Source organism: Eucyclogobius newberryi, unplaced genomic scaffold (genome assembly GCF_026437365.1).
Source record: "Eucyclogobius newberryi isolate DKJ021-1_F unplaced genomic scaffold, fEucNew1.0.hap1 SCAF_3, whole genome shotgun sequence".
Lineage (NCBI taxonomy): Eukaryota > Metazoa > Chordata > Actinopteri > Gobiiformes > Gobiidae > Eucyclogobius > Eucyclogobius newberryi.
Genome location: NW_027315945.1, coordinates 42,810,821 through 42,824,475, shown reverse-complemented (window position 1 = coordinate 42,824,475; position 13,655 = coordinate 42,810,821). Strand labels below are relative to the sequence as shown.

General features: G+C 51.2%; 1 protein-coding gene across 1 annotated transcript in view; it reads left to right on the top strand.

The window, feature by feature from the left end:
* Nucleotides 1-2,454, top strand: part of LOC140374630 (uncharacterized) — a 14,974-nt gene extending 12,520 nt beyond the window's left edge. The window contains exon 3 of the mRNA XM_072461559.1: nt 2,275-2,454. Coding sequence (XP_072317660.1) covers nt 2,275-2,454 — 180 coding nt within the window. The remainder of the gene's footprint in view (nt 1-2,274) is intronic.
* The last annotated feature ends 11,201 nt before the right edge of the window (nt 2,455-13,655 follow it).

The window sequence follows — 13,655 nt, the reverse complement described above, 5'->3', positions numbered from 1 at the left end:
CAGGGCCTGGTTCACCTGCAGGGCCTGGTTCACCTGCAGGGCCTGGTTCACCTGCAGAGCCTCGTTGGCTCGTCCCCATGAGAGCAGCACGTTTCCGCGTGTCTAAGCGCATTGATCTATCATAATATAGTTCCCTCAGTGACGGGACGAGGCATGAGCATGGTGGAGTGGCATGCGCACGGGGGAGTGGCATGAGCACGGGGGAGTGGCACGGGGGAGTGGCACGAGCACGGGGGAATGGCATGTGCACGGGGGAGTGGCATGAGCACGGGGGAGTGGCATGTGCATGGGGGAGTGGCACGGGGGAGTGGCACGAGCACGGGGGAGTGGCATGTGCACGGGGGAGTGGCATGTGCACGGGGGAGTGGCATGTGCACGGGGGAGTGGCATGTGCACGGGGGAGTGGCATGAGCACGGGGGAGTGGCATGTGCCCGGGGGAGTGGCATGTGCACGGGGGAGTGGCATGAGCACGGGGGAGTGGCATGTGCACGGGGGAGTGGCATGTGCACGGGGGAGTGGCATGTGCACGGGGGAGTGGCATGTGCACGGGGGAGTGGCATGTGCACGGGGGAGTGGCATGTGCACGGGGGAGTGGCATATGGTCCATTGCCTTTAAGTCCCATTTAGTCCAAAATTGATCAAATCTGTTTTTCAAATTAAGTCTGAAAGTAATTTTAAAAATTTGCCTGATGTCTGTTCCTCTCTCAGTCCAGTCCTTTATCGTTGATGATGTTTGTGTCCTTTTCTTTGTGATGGTCTTTTTTCCTGCTGCCAAAAGTACATTCAAAAGTACTTTCCAAAAGTACTTTTGAATGTACAATCAAAAGTACAGTCTAAAGTACATTCTAAAGTACATTCCTAAAGTACTTTTGAATGTACAATCAAAAGTACATTCTAAAGTACATTCAAAAGTACATTCTAAAGTACATTCTAAAGTACATTCAAAAGTACATTCTAAAGTACATTCTAAAGTACATTCTAAAGTACATTCAAAAGTACATTCAAAAGTACATTCTAAAGTATCCATGTATTGTGTCCATGGCAGGAGTTCATAGTAGTAAAGTTCAGGGGTAAATGCTGTATCAGAGCGTGGTGAACTTCACTCACATGTGATTGACAGGACAGTCCCAGGTCATGTGACAGTGGTTCACCTCCTGGTGGCGCTGTTTCTACAACTTTTGCATTTCCCTGTGAAGAATGAGACCTTTGACCTGGAGTTAAAAAACATGACACATTAATCACCACATGACTCTCAGTATAAGACCTGTACAGGAACCCCCGGCACCACATGACTCTCAGTATAAGACCTGTACAGGAACCCCCGGCACCACATGACTCTCAGTATAAGACCTGCACAGGAACCCCCGGCACCACATGACTCTCAGTATAAGACCTGTACAGGAACCCCCGGCACCACATGACTCTCAGTATAAGACCTGTACAGGAACCCCCGGCACCACATGACTCTCAGTATAAGACCTGCACAGGAACCCCCGGCACCACATGACTCTCAGTATAAGACCTGTACAGGAACCCCCGGCACCACATGACTATCAGTATGAGACCTGTACAGGAACCTCAGGCACCACATGACTCTCAGTATAAGACCTGTACAGGAACCCCCAGCACCACATGACTCTCAGTATTAGACCTGTACAGGAACCCCCGGCACCACATGACTCTCAGTATGAGACCTGTACAGGAACCCCCGGCACCACATGACTCTCAGTATAAGACCTGTACAGGAACCCCCGGCACCACATGACTATCAGTATGAGACCTGTACAGGAACCTCAGGCACCACATGACTCTCAGTATAAGACCTGTACAGGAACCCCCGGCACCACATGACTCTCAGTATAAGACCTGTACAGGAACCTCAGGCACCACATGACTCTCAGTATAAGACCTGTACAGGAACCCCCGGCACCACATGACTCTCAGTATAAGACCTGTACAGGAACCTCAGGCACCACATGACTCTCAGTATAAGACCTGTACAGGAACCCCCGGCACCACATGACTCTCAGTATAAGACCTGTACAGGAACCCCCGGCACCACATGACTCTCAGTATAAGACCTGTACAGGAACCCCCGGCACCACATGACTCTCAGTATAAGACCTGTACAGGAACCCTCGGCACCACATGACCTCTGACCTCTGCCCATTGAGGCAACTGCTGTTGTATTTTTGAGCTCTACAAAATACATTTAATTGAATGAATCATCTGTGTGGTGATGTTGAGTTGCTTCTGCTTCTGATTGGCTGCAGGAGGAGGTGGAGCTTCAGAATGCGCCCTCATTGGCTGATCGTCCTCAGAGGAGACACAGCATCGAGACGCACGACCCGGGGCTTGGCGAGCAGCTGCCGGAGCGGCTATTGGACCAGCTAATGCTAACAGACGAGCTAAACCCAGAGCGGACAGAGACTCAGGACTCAGAGAGTGAGTAACATCTGCTGATGGTACAACACCACGTGTTTGATTTACAATAGTCATTATTTGTGCATTAAATTATGATCAAAAACACCTTCAATTATTGTGGCCACACCCAGTTTGCAAAATAATAATCGCTTGCACCAGCACGACACTCTGGCACCAGCACGACACTCTGGCACCATCAGGGGACTCTGGTACCATCACAGGACTCTGGTACCATCATAGGACTCTGGTACCATCATAGGACTCTGGTACCATCATAGGACTCTGGCACCATCATAAGACTCTGGTACCATCACTCTGGTACCATCATAGGACTTTGGTACCATCATAGGACTCTGGCACCATCACTCTGGTACCATCATAGGACTTTGGTACCATCACTCTGGTACCATCATAGGACTCTGGTACCATCATAGGACTCTGGCACCATCATAGGACTCTGGTACCATCACTCTGGTACCATCATAGGACTTTGGTACCATCATAGGACTCTGGCACCATCATAAGACTCTGGTACCATCATAAGACTCTGGCACCATAAAAGGACTCTGGTACCATCATAGGACTCTGGTACCATCATAGGACTCTGGTACCATCACTCTGGTACCATCATAGGACTCTGGCATCATCATAGAACTCTGGCACCATCATAGGACTCTGGCACCATCATAGGACTCTGGCACCATCATGGGACTCTGGCACCAGCATAGGACTCTGGTACCATCACAGGACTCTGGTACCATCATAGGACTCTGGAACCATCATAGGACTCTGGTACCATCATAAGACTCTGGCACCATCACAGGAATCTAGTACCATCATAGGACTCTGGTACCATCATAGGACTCTGGTACCATCACAGGACTCTGGAACCATCATAGGACTCTGGTACCATCATAAGACTCTGGCACCATCACAGGAATCTAGTACCATCATAGGACTCTGGTACCATCATAGGACTCTGGTACCATCACAGGTCTCTGGCACCATCATAAGACTCTGGCACCATCACAGGACTCTGGTACAATCATAGGACTCTGGCACCATCACAGGACTATGGTACCATCATAGGACTCTGGCATCATCATGGGACTCTGGCACCATCATAGGACTCTGGCACCATCACAGGACTATGGTACCATCATAGGACTCTGGCACCATCATAGGACTCTGGTACCATCATAGGACTCTGGAACCATCACAGGACTCTGGCACCATCATAGGACTCTGGAACCATCACAGGACTCTGGTACCATCATAGGACTCTGGTACCATCATAGGACTCTGGCACCATCAAAGGACTCTGGCACCATCACAGGACTCTGGTACCATCATAGAACTCTGGCACCATCATAGGACTCTGGCACCATCATGGGACTCTGGCACCATCATAGGACTCTGCTACCATCACAGGACTCTGGTACCATCATAGGACTCTTGAACCATCACAGGACTCTGGTACCATCATAAGACTCTGGCACCATCACAGGACTCTGGTACCATCATAGGACTCTGGCACCATCACAGGATTCTGGTACCATCACAGGACTCTGGTACCATCACAGGTCTCTGGCACCATCACAGGACTATGGTACCATCATAGGACTCTGGTACCATCATAAGACTCTGGCACCATCACAGGACTATGGTACCATCATAGGACTCTGGCACCATCATGGGACTCTGGCACCATCATAGGACTCTGGTACCATCATAGGACTCTGGTACCATCATAGGACTCTGGTACCATCACAGGACTCTGGCATCATCATAAGACTCTGGTACCATCATAAGACTCTGGCACCATAAATGGACTCTGGTACCATCATAGGACTCTGGTACCATCATAGGACTCTGGTACCATCATAGGACTCTGGTACCATCATAAGACTCTGGCACCATCACAGGACTCTGGCACCATCACAGGACTCTGGCACCATCAGAGGACTCTGGTACCATCATAGGACTCTGGCACCATCATAGGACTCTGGTACCATCACTCTGGTACCATCATAGGACTTTGGTACCATCATAGGACTATGGCACCATCATAGGACTCTGGCACCATCATAGGACTCTGGCACCATCACAGGACTCTGGCACCATCAGAGGACTCTGGTACCATCATAGGACTCTGGCACCATCATAGGACTCTGGTACCATCACTCTGGTACCATCATAGGACTTTGGTACCATCATAGGACTATGGCACCATCACAGGACTCTGGTACCATCATAGGACTCTGGCACCATCACAGGACTCTGGTACCATCATAGGACTCTGGCACCATCAGAGGACTCTGGTACCATCACAGGACTCCAGCACCATCACAGGACTCTGGCACCATCATAAGACTCTGGTACCATCATAAGACTCTGGCACCATCTCAGGACTCTGGCACCATCTCAGGACTCTGGCACCATCATAAGACTCTGGTACCATCATAGGACTCTGGCACCATCATAGGACTCTGGCACCATCATAGGACTCTGGTACCTTCATAGGACTCTGGCACCATTTGGGGACTCTGGCACCATCACAGGACTCTGGCACCATCACAGGACTCTGGCACCATCACAGGACTCTGGTACCATCATAGGGCTCTGGCACCATCACAGGACTCTGGTACCATCACTCTGGTACCATCATAGGACTATGGCACCATCATAGGACTCTGGCACCATCATAGGACTCTGGCACCATCATAGGACTCTGGTACCATCATAAGACTCTGGCACCATCATAAGACTCTGGCACCATAAAAGGACTCTGGCACCATCACAGGACTCTGGCACCATCATAAGACTCTGGAACCATCACAGGACTCTGGTACCATCACAGGACTCTGGCACCATCATAGGACTCTGGCACCATCATAGGACTCTGGTACCATCATAGGGCTCTGGCACCATCAGGGGACTCTGGCACCATCACAGGACTCTGGCACCATCATAGGACTCTGGTACCATCATAGGACTCTGGCACAATCATAGGACTCTGGCACCATCATAGGACTCTGGCACCATCATAGTACTCTGGTACCATCATAGGACTCGGGCACCATCTGGGGACTCTGGCACCATCACAGGACTCTGGTACCATCATAGGACTCTGGCGCCATCATAGGACTCTGGTACCATCATAGGACTCTGGCACCATCATAGGACTCTGGCACCATCACTGGCCTCTGGCACCATCATAAGACTCTGGCACCGTCACAGGACTCTGGTACCATCATAGGACTCTGGTACCATCATAAGACTCTGGCACCATCTCAGGACTCTGGCACCATCATAGTACTCTGGTACCATCATAGGACTCTGGCACCATCATAGGACTCTGGTACCTTCATAGGACTCTGGCACCATTTGGGGACTCTGGCACCATCACAGGACTCTGGCACCATCATAAGACTCTGGCACCATCACAGGACTCTGGCACCATCATAGGACTCTGGCACCATCATAGGACTCTGGTACCATCACTCTGGTACCATCATAGGACTTTGGTACCATCATAGGACTATGGCACCATCATAGGACTCTGGCACCATCATAGGACTCTGGCACCATCATAAGACTCTGGTACCATCATAAGACTCTGGCACCATCTCAGGACTCTGGCACCATCATAGTACTCTGGTACCATCATAGGACTCTGGCACCATCATAGGACTCTGGCACCATCATAGGACTCTGGCACCATCATAGGACTCTGGTACCTTCATAGGACTCTGGCACCATTTGGGGACTCTGGCACCATCACAGGACTCTGGCACCATCACAGGACTCTGGCACCATCATAAGACTCTGGCACCATCACAGGACTCTGGTACCATCATAGGACTCTGGTACCATCACAAGACTCTGGCACCATCACAGGACTCTGGCACCATCATAGGACTCTGGCACCATCACAGGACTCTGGTACCATCATAGGACTCTGGTACCATCATAGGGCTCTGGCACCATCACAGGACTCTGGCACCATCACAGGACTCTGGTACCATCATAGGGCTCTGGCACCATCACAGGACTCTGGTACCATCACTCTGGTACCATCATAGGACTTTGGTACCATCATAGGACTATGGCACCATCATAGGACTCTGGCACCATCACTCTGGTACCATCATAGGACTTTGGTACCATCACAGGACTCTGGTACCATCATAGGACTCTGGCACCATCATAGGACTCTGGCACCATCATAGGACTCTGGTACCATCATAGCACTCTGGCACCATCAGAGGACTCTGGTACCATCACAGGACTCCAGCACCATCAAAGGACTCTGGCACCATCACAGGACTCTGGCACCATCATAGGACTCTGGCACCATCATAGGACTCTGGCACCATCACAGGACTCTGGCACCGTCCCAGGACTATGGTACCATCATAGGACTCTGGTACCATCATAGGGCTCTGGCACCATCACAGGACTCTGGCACCATCACAGGACTCTGGTACCATCATAGGGCTCTGGCACCATCACAGGACTCTGGTACCATCATAGGACTCTGGTACCATCATAGGACTCTGGCACCATCATAGGACTCTGGCACCATCATAGGACTCTGGCATAATCACAGGACTCTGGTACCATCATAGGACTCTGGAACCATCAAAGGACTCTGGCACCATCACAGGAGTCTGGTACCATCATAGAACTCTGCCACCATCATAGGACTCTGGCACCATCATAGGATTCTGGCACCATCATAGGACTCTGGTACCATTACAGGACTCTGGTACCATCATAGGACTCTGGAACATCATAGGACTCTGGTACCATCATAAGACTCTGGCACCATCACAGGAATCTTGTACCATCATAGGACTCTGGTACCATCACAGGACTCTGGTACCATCATAAGACTCTGGCACCATCACAGGACTATGGTACCATCATAGGACTCTGGCACCATCATAGGACTCTGGAACCATCACAGGACTCTGGTACCATCATAGGACTCTGGTACCATCATAGGACTCTGGTACCATCATAGTACTCTGGGACCATCACAGGACTCTGGCACCATCATAAGACTCTGGTACCATCATAAGACTCTGGCACTATAAAAGGACTCTGGTACCATCATAGGACTCTGGTACCATCGTAGGACTCTGATACCATCACAGGACTCTGGTACCATCATAAGACTCTGGCACCATCACAGGACTCTGGTACCATCATAGGACTCTGGCACCATCACAGGACTCTAGCACCATCATAAGACTCTGGCACCATCACAGGACTCTGGCACCATCATAAGACTCTGGTACCATCATAAGACTCTGGCACCATAAAAGGACTCTGGTACCATCATAGGACTCTGGCACCATCACAGGACTCTGGCACCATCATAAGACTCTGGAACCATCACAGGACTCTGGTACCGTCATAGGACTCCGGTACCGTCATAGGACTCTGGCACAATCACAGGACTCTGGCACCATCACAGGACTCTGGCACCATCATAGGACTCTGGCACCATCATAGGACTCTGGTACCATCATAGGACTCTGGCACCATCACAGGACTCTGGTACCATCATAGGACTCTGGCACCATCATAGGACTCTGGCACCATCATAGGACTCTGGTACCATCATAGGACTCTGGTACCATCATAGGACTCCAGCACCATCATAGGACTCTGGCACCATCAGGGGACTCTGGTACCATCACAGGACTCCAGCACCATCATAGGACTCTGGCACCATCAGGGGACTCTGGCACCATCACAGGACTCTGGCACCATCATAGGACTCTGGCACCATCATAGGACTCTGGTACCATCATAGGGCTCTGGCACCATCAGGGGACTCTGGCACCATCACAGGACTCTGGCACCATCATAGGACTCTGGCACCATCATAGGACTTTGGCACCATCACAGGACTCTGGCACCATCACAGGACTCTGGCACCATCATAGGACTCTGGCACCATCATAGGACTCTGGCACCATCAGGGGACTCTGGCACCATCTTAAGACTCTGGCACCATCATGGGACTCTGGCACCATCATGGGACTCTGGCACCATCATAGGACTCTGGCACCATCACAGGACTCTGGCACCATCATAGGACTCTGGCACCATCATAGGACTCTGGTACCATCATAGGGCTCTGGCACCATCAGGGGACTCTGGCACCATCACTGGCCTCTGGCACCATCATAGGACTCTGGCACCATCATAGGACTCTGGTACCATCATAAGACTCTGGCACCATCTCAGGACTCTGGCACCATCATAGTACTCTGGTACCATCATAGGACTCGGGCACCATCTGGGGACTCTGGCACCATCACAGGACTCTGGTACCATCATAGGACTCTGGCGCCATCATATGACTCTGGTACCATCATATGACTCTGGCACCATCATAAGACTCTGGCACCATCACAGGACTCTGGTACCATCATAAGACTCTGGCACCATCTCAGGACTCTGGCACCATCATAGTACTCTGGTACCATCATAGGACTCTGGCACCATCATAGGACTCTGGCACCATCATAGGACTCTGGTACCTTCATAGGACTCTGGCACCATTTGGGGACTCTGGCACCATCACAGGACTCTGGCACCATCATAAGACTCTGGCACCATCACAGGACTCTGGTACCATCATAGGACTCTGGTACCATCTTAAGACTCTGGCACCATCACAGGACTCTGGCACCATCATAGGACTCTGGCACCATCACAGGACTATGGTACCATCATAGGACTCTGGTACCATCATAGGGCTCTGGCACCATCACAGGACTCTGGCACCATCACAGGACTCTGGTACCATCATAGGGCTCTGTCACCATCACAGGACTCTGGTACCATCATAGGACTCTGGTACCATCATAGGACTCTGGTACCATCATAGGACTCTGGTACCATCATAGGACTCTGGCACCATCCTAGGACTCTGGCACCATCACAGGACTCTGGCACCATCATAGGACTCTGGTACCATCATAGGACTCTGGCACCATCATAGGACTCTGGTACCATCACTCTGGTACCATCATAGGACTTTGGTACCATCATAGGACTATGGCACCATCATAGGACTCTGGCACCATCATAGGACTCTGGCACCATCACAGGACTCTGGTACCATCATAGGACTCTGGAACCATCAAAGGACTCTGGCACCATCACAGGAGTCTGGTACCATCATAGAACTCTGGCACCATCTTAGGATTCTGGCACCATCATGGGACTCTGGCACCAGCATAGGACTCTGGTCCCATCACAGGACTCTGGAACCATCATAGGACTCTGGTACCATCATAAGACTCTGGCACCATCACAGGAATCTAGTACCATCATAAGACTCTGGCACTATAAAAGGACTCTGGTACCATCATAGGACTCTGGCACCATCACAGGACTCTGGCACCATCATAAGACTCTGGAACCATCACAGGACTCTGGTACCATCATAGGACTCCGGTACCATCATAAGACTCTGGCACCATCACAGGACTCTGGCACCATCACAGGACTCTGGCACCATCATAGGATTCAGGCACCATCATAGGACTCTGGTACCATCATAGGACTCTGGCACCATCACAGGACTCTGGTACCATCATAGTACTCTGGTACCTTCATAGTACTCGGGCACCATCTGGGGACTCTGGCACCATCACAGGACTCTGGTACCATCATAGGACTCTGGCTGCATCATAGGACTCTGGCACCATCATAGGACTCTGGCACCATCACTGGACTCTGGCACCATCATAGGACTCTGGCACCATCATAGTACTCTGGTACCATCATAGGACTCTGGCACCATCATAGGACTCTGGCACCATTTGGGGACTCTGGCACCATCACAGGACTCTGGCACCATCACAGGACTCTGGCACCATCATAAGACTCTGGCACCATCACAGGACTCTGGTACCATCATAGGACTCTGGTACCATCATAAGACTCTGGCACCATCACAGGACTCTGGCACCATCATAGGACTCTGGCACCATCACAGGACTCTGGTACCATCATAGGACTCTGGTACCATCATAGGGCTCTGGCACCATCACAGGACTCTGGCACCATCACAGGACTCTGGCACCATCACAGGACTCTGGTACCATCATAGGGCTCTGGCACCATCACAGGACTCTGGTACCATCACTCTGGTACCATCATAGGACTTTGGTACCATCATAGGACTATGGCACCATCATAGGACTCTGGCACCATCATAGGACTCTGGCACCATCATAAGACTCTGGTACCATCACAGGACTCTGGTACCATCATAGGACTCTGGCACCATCATAGGACTCTGGCACCATCATAGGAGTCTGGTACCATCATAGCACTCTGGCACCATCAGAGGACTCTGGTACCATCACAGGACTCCAGCACCATCAAAGGACTCTGGTACCATCATAGCACTTTGGCACCATCACAGGACTCTGGCACCATCATAGGACTCTGGCACCATCATAGGACTCTGGCACCATCATAGGACTCTGGCACCATCATAGGACTCTGGTACCTTCATAGGACTCTGGCACCATTTGGGGACTCTGGCACCATCACAGGACTCTGGCACCATCATAAGACTCTGGCACCATCACAGGACTCTGGTACCATCATAGGACTCTGGTACCATCTTAAGACTCTGGCACCATCACAGGACTCTGGCACCATCATAGGACTCTGGCACCATCACAGGACTCTGGTACCATCATAGGACTCTGGCACCATCACAGGACTCTGGTACCATCATAGGACTCTGGTACCATCATAGGGCTCTGGCACCATCACAGGACTCTGAGACCATCACAGGACTCTGGTACCATCATAGGGCTCTGGCACCATCACAGGACTCTGGTACCATCACTCTGGTACCATCATAGGACTTTGGTACCATCATAGGACTCTGGCACCATCATAAGACTGGTACCATCACAGGACTCTGGCACCATCACAGGACTCTGGTACCATCATAGGACTCTGGCACCATCATAGGACTCTGGTACCATCATAGCACTCTGGCACCATCAGAGGACTCTGGTACCATCACAGGACTCCAGCACCATCAAAGGACTCTGGTACCATCATAGGACTTTGGCACCATCACAGGACTGTGGCACCATCATAGGACTCTGGCACCATCACAGGACTCTGGCACCATCACAGGACTCTGGCACCATCACAGGACTATGGTACCATCATAGGACTCTGGTACCATCATAGGGCTCTGGCACCATCACAGGACTCTGGCACCATCACAGGACTCTGGTACCATCATAGGGCTCTGTCACCATCACAGGACTCTGGTACCATCATAGGACTCTGGTACCACCATAGGACTCTGGTACCATCATAGGACTCTGGTACCATCATAGGACTCTGGCACCATCCTAGGACTCTGGCACCATCACAGGACTCTGGCACCATCATAGGACTCTGGTACCATCATAGGACTCTGGTACCATCATAGGACTCTGGCACCATCATAGGACTCTGGTACCATCACTCTGGTACCATCATAGGACTTTGGTACCATCATAGGACTATGGCACCATCATAGGACTCTGGCACCATCATAGGACTCTGGCACCATCACAGGACTCTGGTACCATCATAGGACTCTGGAACCATCAAAGGACTCTGGCACCATCACAGGAGTCTGGTACCATCATAGAACTCTGGCACCATCTTAGGATTCTGGCACCATCATGGGACTCTGGCACCAGCATAGGACTCTGGTCCCATCACAGGACTCTGGAACCATCATAGGACTCTGGTACCATCATAAGACTCTGGCACCATCACAGGAATCTAGTACCATCATAAGACTCTGGCACTATAAAAGGACTCTGGTACCATCATAGGACTCTGGCACCATCACAGGACTCTGGCACCATCATAAGACTCTGGAACCATCACAGGACTCTGGTACCATCATAGGACTCCGGTACCATCATAAGACTCTGGCACCATCACAGGACTCTGGCACCATCACAGGACTCTGGCACCATCATAGGATTCTGGCACCATCATAGGACTCTGGTACCATCATAGGACTCTGGCACCATCACAGGACTCTGGTACCATCATAGTACTCTGGTACCTTCATAGTACTCGGGCACCATCTGGGGACTCTGGCACCATCACAGGACTCTGGTACCATCATAGGACTCTGGCTGCATCATAGGACTCTGGCACCATCATAGGACTCTGGCACCATCACTGGACTCTGGCACCATCATAAGACTCTGGCACCATCACAGGACTCTGGTACCATCATAGGACTCTGGCACCATCATAGTACTCTGGTACCATCATAGGACTCTGGCACCATCATAGGACTCTGGCACCATTTGGGGACTCTGGCACCATCACAGGACTCTGGCACCATCACAGGACTCTGGCACCATCATAAGACTCTGGCACCATCACAGGACTCTGGTACCATCATAGGACTCTGGTACCATCATAAGACTCTGGCACCATCACAGGACTCTGGCACCATCATAGGACTCTGGCACCATCACAGGACTCTGGTACCATCATAGGACTCTGGTACCATCATAGGGCTCTGGCACCATCACAGGACTCTGGCACCATCACAGGACTCTGGTACCATCATAGGGCTCTGGCACCATCACAGGACTCTGGTACCATCACTCTGGTACCATCATAGGACTTTGGTACCATCATAGGACTATGGCACCATCATAGGACTCTGGCACCATCATAGGACTCTGGCACCATCATAAGACTCTGGTACCATCACAGGACTCTGGTACCATCATAGGACTCTGGCACCATCATAGGACTCTGGCACCATCATAGGAGTCTGGTACCATCATAGCACTCTGGCACCATCAGAGGACTCTGGTACCATCACAGGACTCCAGCACCATCAAAGGACTCTGGTACCATCATAGCACTTTGGCACCATCACAGGACTCTGGCACCATCATAGGACTCTGGCACCATCATAGGACTCTGGCACCATCATAGGACTCTGGCACCATCACAGGACTCTGGCACCATCACAGGACTCTGGTACCATCATAGGGCTCTGGCACCATCACAGGACTCTGGTACCATCATAGGACTCTGGTACCATCATAGGACTCTGGTACCATCATAGGACTCTGGCACCATCATAGGACTCTGGCACCATCACAGGACTCTGGCACCATCATAGGACTCTGGTACCATC